The sequence below is a fragment of the Phoenix dactylifera genome, unplaced genomic scaffold (genome assembly GCF_009389715.1).
Source record: "Phoenix dactylifera cultivar Barhee BC4 unplaced genomic scaffold, palm_55x_up_171113_PBpolish2nd_filt_p 000076F, whole genome shotgun sequence".
NCBI lineage: Eukaryota > Viridiplantae > Streptophyta > Magnoliopsida > Arecales > Arecaceae > Phoenix > Phoenix dactylifera.
The window spans coordinates 481055-489852 of record NW_024067675.1 but is presented as its reverse complement, the minus strand read 5'-3'; the positions used below and the strand labels follow the sequence as shown (position 1 = coordinate 489852).

The 8798-nt window shown below is 40.0% G+C and overlaps 1 protein-coding gene across 1 annotated transcript; it reads right to left on the bottom strand.

The window, feature by feature from the left end:
- Positions 1–3706: 3706 nt before the first annotated feature.
- On the bottom strand, positions 3707–5872 carry LOC103724293 (probable leucine-rich repeat receptor-like protein kinase At1g68400). The gene is made up of 2 exons (XM_008815508.4): positions 4567–5872; positions 3707–4386 (listed from the first exon to the last, which is right to left on the bottom strand). The coding sequence occupies exons 1-2, from the start codon at positions 5768–5770 to the stop codon at positions 3881–3883; spliced, it is 1710 nt and encodes a 569-aa protein (XP_008813730.2). The 5' UTR covers positions 5771–5872; the 3' UTR covers positions 3707–3880.
- Between the last annotated feature and the right edge of the window lie 2926 nt (positions 5873–8798).

Genomic DNA, 8798 nt, shown 5'->3' with positions numbered 1-8798 from the left:
GACTACTTGTTGTATCATATGATTGGAAATGAGTTGTAAAACTTGATTGTAAATGTGTTGTAAAGGATGTTTGTCCAATTGTAATTTTTATGTTCTGTGTAATATAACATTCTAACATATAATATCATTATTCCTTGCTAAGTCCATATTGATTGGCAATTTTTTCAACTTCCTGTCATGCTCATTGCTTAACTAGGAGTTCATGATGATTTATTATAGCTGAGCCACTTGAACGTATTTTCAGGTTGTCACGTAATTCAGTTTGGAAATTTTTCCTAAATCAAATGCAATCTCAGAATGGATGAAAATCGATTTGTACCAACCTAGTTCATGGTAACATTATCAACCCGCACTAAACTAACAATGAAGAGCACCAACAAATCTGTGTTCATAAAGTGTATCGGAGTTTGAGAAACTGTGTGCAGCGGAATTCTCCTGGGGTCGACTCCTAAATTCAGGGGTCGACTCGATATATAGACTAGAGTTGACTCTGGCACACCAGTGACTTTTCTAGATTTCTCTGAGACTCTTAAAGGTTGACTCTCTTAGAATAGGAGTCGACTCGAGCTGTCCAGAGGTCGACTCAAGTCTACCTGAGGTCGATACTTAGGCTTGGCTGATTTCGGCTGCTCTTTGTTTTTGCTCTGTGCCACTTAAGGGGTCGACTCGCCATTTACTGGGGTCGACTCTAAGGCTCCTGAGGTCGACTTGAATGAATGAGGGCCCAACTTTACGGCTCGACTGTTTTCAGCTGATTTCTATATTTGCCCTGATACGCTTCTGGGGTCGACTCGTCTTGGCATGAGGTCGACCCCATAATAGCTTGAGTCGACTCTTAAGTATCAAGGGGTCGACTCGTCAGCCTTTCATTGGACTTATTTTCTTTCACTCTGGAAAATTGTGGTCGACTCGGCTGTTGCTGAGGTCGACTCCATAATGAGCAGCCTAATTAAGTTTTAAATTTTAATCAAGTTAACTTCTCTTTTTTTCCCCTTTTTAGCAATCTTCTCGATGTTGCAAATACACAATTACCAGCAAAGAAATATATGTGAGACAAGCGATGTTGGTAAAAAATAGAACTTTTCATTACACTTGTACAGATTACAATGAGAGTCCTCGAGACCTATTAAACTCTTACAGACAAAATAATCTAAGTTTCTAGGAAAAGAAGAAATCAAGGGGCAGTGAAACTCGAAGAAGGTCTTGCCTGTCTCCCCAATAGAAGACTTAGTACCTCTGAAACTTTTTGCAGAATGTCTGCAACTTTAGAATTGGACTGGAGATAAGACTTGTTCAGCTGAGCTAAAGTCTGATTGTTCTTATAAAGTTCTTGTAGAAGTTTGTTGCATACTTCCTCTGCATTTTCATTCAATTTCTCGATGTCCTTTCTGACAGATTGTTGAAGCTTTTTTGTGTCCTCTTCTATGTCCACAAATCTCTGGTACTGTCCTTGAATAAGGCATCGAAGACTGACCAATTTTGCCCTCATATCAGCAACTAATTGAGAGATGGTCGCGTTGGAAGGTACCAAGTCTGTAGAAGCTACATCTCTAGAATTTTTTAACTCTTGCAGGATATCTTCCCTTAGTGCTCTGAACCGCTTAGCACTAAGTCTAACTTCAGTGGGTTGCTGAGGTTGGGGAATTGGTTCTTCAGTGGGAGGATCAAAAGATTCTTCATTTACGACAGGTCGCTGCTCTTCTCTATGGCACACACTGGTCTTCGCTTCATCTTTTCTTATCCATTGACCGACTTTCTTACGAAAACCCATTCGATGTAGAGACCGGTCATTGTAAGTATCCTAACGTGAAAGAGTTGTAGATGACTCTCCTTCAATATTTACACCGAACTTCTCAAAGACTAAGGTTAAGAGCATTCCATATGGCAAGGATGCCCTAGCTCTAGAGGCAGACTCTACCATGTGTCTAATCATGAGGTGAGGTAAACTTGGGGGCTACTATTCAGAATGTGGAACATAACAAGAATATCTCTTTCAGACACAAAATCAAAACCTACCTGTTTTGGGAAAGAGGATTTGGCTAATAATGTGATGTAATAGTCGATTTTCCACACTAAGTCGGTTGGCTGAAACCCAACGTTTTGAAGCCTTTGGATGAGACCGCACTTGCAACCCTCCTCCACATGTGTGGTTACGGTGCATTTTTTTTAATTGCAAACTTTTCACCATTCCCAAGGCGAGAAGCATGGATACGCCATTCGCAATCTTCATATACACGTTCTACAGCAACTCGATCACGATCGTTCTTCACGAAGTCAAAATTTCGGCAATTTGTAATACAATAATTGCGAATGGTATCATGTAGAGTTTCCACATTCATGAACTTCTGACCAACGCCCTCTATACTATTTTTCCAAGCATCCAACGAATTTTTTTGACTTGCTTCCTCTTCAATTGCGGCTCTTATTTCTTCAACAACATGACCAAAATTACTTGAGCTAACCTTCAAAATTTTTTTTCCTCTCGAACTAATTTCAGCACAATGGGATGAGCCACTGTCCATACAATAGGATAAACATTATTTTAGCAAACTTACTAAAGTCCGTTGCACAAACTAAAATTTTAAATATGGAATACCTCTCAATTACCACAGCAGCACCTTCGATCAAGGTTGGAGAATGAGTAACAACCATCTCGATCACCTTGGCATTTAAGTTGACGTGTATTTGATGCATGTTACGAACATCCTTATCGCTCATGAGCGTAACAAGCATTCTATATTTGTTTGGAATATAAAACTTAACTTCTATCATTGTAGAAGATAAATGTCTCCACCTTTCAACTATTTTCTTAAAAATTTAATCAAGAATTGTGTCCTTTGAGATGAAAATAATCACAGCTTTGCTACCATAACAACAAATGGCCATAAAAACAGAGCTACCAATGTCTTATGAAGCCATGACAATGGAAAAAAGAGGAGGCAATGAATAGATAATTTTGAATTGCAAACAGAGTTAGGAATATAGTGGAGCAGCGCCTCACTACATAGAGAAAGAGAGACTATCAGCGTTCGCTCAAACAGGAAACAGGTAAAGAGTAAGAGGAACTCTCAACGTTTTTAGGTCAACACAAGGCTCAACATGCTCTCTCCCTATCCGTCTAGCATCCATCCTAATGGGTGCCTGTCTCTTCCCTGACCAAACAATCTTCATTGGCAAAGACAAAACAGAGAAGAACAGAGACAAAAACGTGTACCCTATTGCGGGCTATTTTTTCATCTTTTTTCTGTTTCAAAATCTTCCTCCAAAGTCATCTTCGGTAAACATCTTCCGTGGGATCACCAGGGGCATCTTCGCTTAAGGGCTGCAAGTGGGAAGCTTACTTGGGAGCATCTTCGGTAGAGAAAAACAAAGTGTGTTCCGGATAGAAAACAGAACACGGGAGATTTTTTTTTCCGCTTCCGGCAATATGGGGGTAGTTACCGTAACCTGGGGGCACTTTGGATACTATATTTTAAAGGAAATAGTAACTCAGGGACTGGGAATTAAAGAACCATTTAGTGGTGGACCGGAAGTTTTGTTTTCGATCAACAGGGACCTCCTGTTACAGTAGGATTTTTAGAGGGATGAAAAAGTAATTTTCTGTAAAATTTTTCTTGGCATACTGAGCCATTTTCGGCTTTTTTTAATTCTTACTTGGGCCCATTGTTCTGCAAAACGCCTCTAAGTTATCTTGGCAAAGTCAGGATTTAAAGGTGCTCTACATTGATGTGCTAGGAACTGGTACCTTTGGATGAAAAATTGCACATATCCAAATAAAATCACAGGGCTCATTGTGAAGCAAGCACTGTTTATGCAGTAACAAAATTTAGCCTCCAGTGCTGGAATTCAGAGAACATGATCAAGAAGCACATGCTACTCCCTACAAAAATTCACCCATCATCCTCAAGACCTCACTCATCTTCGGCCGCTCATCAGGGCATTCTGCGGTGCACATCATTCCAATCTTCACCATCCCCATCATCTGCCCTCCACATTCCCCATCATCAATCTCTTTACCTGTCACCACTTCCAATAGCACCATCCCAAAGCTATAGACATCCGATTCCTGGGTCGCCTTCCCCTTGCCCACCGAGAGCTCGGGAGCTCTGTAGCCATGCCAAGTTGATGCTGCTGCAGCGTTCATTCCTTGGGGGAAAAGGGTGGAAGCATGAGGGGGCAAAGATTGGCACTGAAAGTTGGTCGCAAAGCACATTATGCTGCATTCTGAGATGCCTGCGTTGCCGTGTTCATCGATGAGGATGTTTGATGGTTTGATGCTGGCATGAACCAGTGGTGGCCGTGCAGGGAAGGTGTGGATGAAGTTGAGACCATGGGCTACTCCCATCAGTATCTGTTTCCTACTCCTCCAGTCCAAGTTCCTTCCTCCTGCAAAAGAACCAAAAGAAAACATAGAATATATATATATTATTCTTCAAATCTGAACTTACTAGCTCTTTTACTGCAATTTCCTTTCAAAAAACTATTTTCCTTCGTAGATGAGATATGGATACAGTTCGTTCACTGGAGACTGCTCCAAGAAATTATGAAGTGTTCAGAAGACTTAACTGTTGCTCTGCAAGAGGGAGTGAAGGCTTCCATTGGGCATGTAGTCATAGACGAGAAGCTTCTCCTCATGGGCATTGCAGTATGCCCTCAAGCTCACCACATGGGAATGCCTCAGCCTTCCGATCAGATGCATGCGTTGATTGAAAGCCTTGCTGTGGGAAGGAAATTGCACCCCGCTAAGCCTCTTGACTGCAACCATGATTCCATCTTCGAGAACTGCTTTGTATGTGCTCCCTGATATCCCTTTCCCCAGAACCTCAGCTGAAGCTTTTAGAAGGGAATCCATCCTCATATCCTCCCCTCCTTCAAAGATAACCAATCTGCTATCCGTCTCCTCCTTCTCTTCAGCAAATCCATGATGCAGTTCAAGCCCCCGAGCACCGGCAGCAGCATTCCGAGGCATCGAAAACCTCCTCTTAAACCATGTATACATTCCTGCGACGATAGCCAGAGCCATTGCTATCACCACCATGTCACCGATGCTGACGGACAGTAGTGCGGTCAGACCGAGTTTAGACAAGCTTCTACTGGAGCAGGTACTAACAACCGTAGGAGCTGGAGACGGACTAGTATTCGCAGCATCAGACAAATGGGAGATCTTGCTGCAGCTTGGAAGAGGTGAACCACAAAGAGCCGGATTCCCATTGAAAGCTGAACTTGGAAATTTCGAAAGGCCACCGGAGATCTCTCCAGCCAGGCGGTTCGCTGATGCATTGAAGTCCTCCACAGATGGCAGCTGCAATCCTTCCAGCCCACCGGAGAAATCGTTGTGCTCGATCTGAAGCGATAGCAAAGAAGGCAGCGAAATGTTGAGAGTTCCATCAAGCTGATTGTGGGAGAGGAAGAGGTGCCTCAGCCTCGGGTTTGTGAGGTTGGTCAGATGGGGTAGGGAGCCACTGAGAGCATTCCATCTGAGGCTGAGGACTTGGAGCTGGCTCAGACCAAACAGTGGAGTTGCACTCCCGACCAGCGAGGCATCATCGAGATAGATGCTCGCCACTCTTCCTTGGTAGCATTTAACCCCGACCCATAAGCCCGAGCATGGATTGGAACCCTCCCAAGTGTACAACGAAGTGTTTAGGGGATCGACAGAAGCCTTGAAGGAGAAAAGGGAAAGGAGGTCTTGGCTGTGGAGAGCTAGTCCAAGTTCAGAAGCAATGGTTAAGAAGAAGAAGGAGAGGAGATGGTAATGGAGCAATGCCATTTGGGATTATTCAGTTTGTGTCTAGAAAAGGGGGATAGCGATGGGATTTATAACTAGAGGCTGAGTGAAGAGATAGTGAGACTGTAGAAGAGATTGGCGGGAGGGTTTGGAACTTTTGTTTTTGAAGAAGGTAAAGAATATCTGAGACACAGAGACGGCTCCAAGGGGAAAAGGAAGGAAGTTTTTAGACGAATGTGAAAGTGCACACAAAGGACAGGGAAAGGGAGCCAAAAGAAAGGAGAAGATGTTGACTAGTGGGGAGGAAATGGATGGGTGTGCTTGGAGCTCTGTGAGACATTGATGATTTCTAGATATTCTTCTTTATCGACAAACAACCAAAAAAAAAAAAAAATCTCTCCCTTTGTTCCGCAAGAGTCAAGGTTTATTATATGTTAGAATGTTACTTGAGATCATCAAGTAAATGGAGATTGCTGCAAGTTAATTATTATGAAGAGATTAAGGTTTTTTGTGCTTCCATACAACTAGATTGAATCGGCTCTTCATAAACCAGCCAAGAAGAGAACATTCCGCATTCCCTCTCGTATCTTCTGCTGACCAGCCACATCTTCTTCAAATGTAAACGTACTTGCAGTTATCTCATGGCCTGCAGTTAGGAAAAAAGAATGAGAGATTTGTAAGCACTACTGCATTCACATAAGCCAATGATACCAAATTAATTTAGAAGATTGAGTTAAATGCGTACTTGGGTCGGTGATAACGATGAGGCCTGTACCATTGAGGTCCCTGGGAGCTCCTGCCCTTGACCTGGTAGTCAATGTTCACTGTGCTTCACTGCACCAAGTTTTCGGAGGACCACACAAACAAATTCGATCGCCTTGGACGCATTTACATTTACTTGCATAATTTTGATCCGTTGGAAAGTTAACGTGCACCTAGAAATTGCTACTTGTGATATGCAATTACAAATATAAATAAAACTCTCTGTCTGTAAATTTTTTTGAAAGTCATAAAGTAGTATATTTGAATAACTTATACTATTATGTGGACTTGAACCTCACTTAGTATTGATAATATCTATCTAAAGGAATCATAGTGGATTAGACCTTGAACTTGGTCCTTTGACACGGATTTCTACTTATCACACACATAGTATGGATCAATTAGATTTTTATGGTCGATGCCATTTAAAGGTCTTGCACTTAGTACCTCGATTTTTCATGATAATTTTGTTAGGGTTAGCCCAAACCGCTAGTTGTGGTCTATACTATAATTCTCATATAGGTAAGTCCTCCAAAAGTATTTGTGACCTAATACCCTGAAGAATTTTGTCTTGCACTCATTAAGAGTATAACTTAATATTTTCAAAATATTTTTTGTCATTGATAAAAGCACTCATCATAGAGATTAGAGGAGATGTACTCCGAAAATATGCTTTGATATGATCACTCAATCAGCTTCGTTTCTACCACATTGAACCTCCTTCACGGGATCTCCAAGCACAGAAGTTGGGGATCCACTGTCGGTGACCAAATAGTAGGTTTAAGCCACATCCCCCTCGATGATTTTAAGACTTCACTCCTAGACAAACCCTTAGTTAATTGATCTGGCAAGTTTTTTTCAAACTTGACAAATTCCAACGAAATAATATTACTCCTTTTGAGTTGCCTTACAAATTTATGACGAATCCGGATGTGCTGGTTCTTCTCTTACAAATTTAGTTCTATGCAATCAAACTTAATTTGATATACAATCAACTTGCAATTTCTAGTATGATCAAGATCACATTCTTAGAGCAGTGTGCATCACACACCTCGATCCAGATAAGTTTCAATCTTCTAAATTTATTTTAGTAGACTATTTTTTTTATAATGCTATTCTATAATAATAATATAACAATTTTTAGGTAATATATTTTCCGACATGATCCACAACACTTTTTTCGTATGACTTCTTGATTGAATCCTTTATTTGTTCAATAGTTTGGATGCTGCGGGTCACAATATTATTAAAGATTAAAAGCAAAGTATATCATTGTTTCTGTATAAATATCCAAGATCTATATAGTGAATAACCGATGCAGGACTAAACACACGCTCGCACGAGTTCTCATAAAATATTTATGAGAATAAAACAAAGAAATTGGGGACAACCTTGATTTAGATCGAAATTTAACGTTCAAAGTAGTAATGTTTAATGAGCTGCATGTTTGCAAGAATAGAAAGAGAGTAAAAACCCTGAGTCGATGCAAATTACATTAAAATATAAAAAGTCAGTTCCTTCACGACTAGAGAGCAGCTGGTGGATTCCCACTTGGATTGGTTGGAACTAACCTTCGATGGTTAGTGAATTCTATGTCAACTTCACTAAATTTGCAACATTCTCGTTTCATTTAGGGGGTTCTTAACAAATAGTTAAACAAGTTTTTTTTAAAAAAATTATCATTCTTATATATATATATATATATATATATATATATATATATATATATATATATATATATATATATATATATATATTAAAAAATATACGTACATTGTAGCCCAATTATTTATGAAGTATAGATATCACAGCGATTTTTTTTTCCTCAAGAATAGGAAAAATTTGTACAGAGTCCAATTAAATTCATTAAAACACCACATCTTATTTTCATGTTTAATACGTGTCGCACATTGCTAAAATGTCATTGCCAAGCTTAATTTGGATGCTTCTTTCCCTCAGTCTTGATGTACGTCGATCCTAATTACAAAACAAAGTCTTCAGTAGCCTCTTTTGTATCTATCGTGGTAACCGCTCAGCACCTTTTGCGCAAGAAAATCAAGATACTCTTTAGTGAATAAAAATCTGCTAAAATGTTTTTTTTCTTTTTTTTATGATGACAATGAACTAGCTAAGGTTCCTTTGAGAGAGATCCTTGTTTCATATTCTTGCCTGTCAGGATTGTTTAGCATGTCAGAACGCATAGTTACAGAAATCATTTTGACCTTAGGATAATGATCTTGCATCCCAACTTAACGGTCATTAACTTTGCTTCTAATTTTCATGTATATTTACATTGTTGCAAGGAAAA

Excerpts from the sequence above, each read along its gene's own strand:
- LOC103724293 (XM_008815508.4), bottom strand. The coding sequence starts at position 5,770 with ATGGCATTGCTCCATTACCATCTCCTCTCCTTCTTCTTCTTAACCATT. Across the intron at positions 4,387-4,566 it reads CTCCCTCTTGCAGAGCAACA|GAGGAAGGAACTTGGACTGG; the intron begins GTTAAGTCTTCT and ends GTTCTTTTGCAG.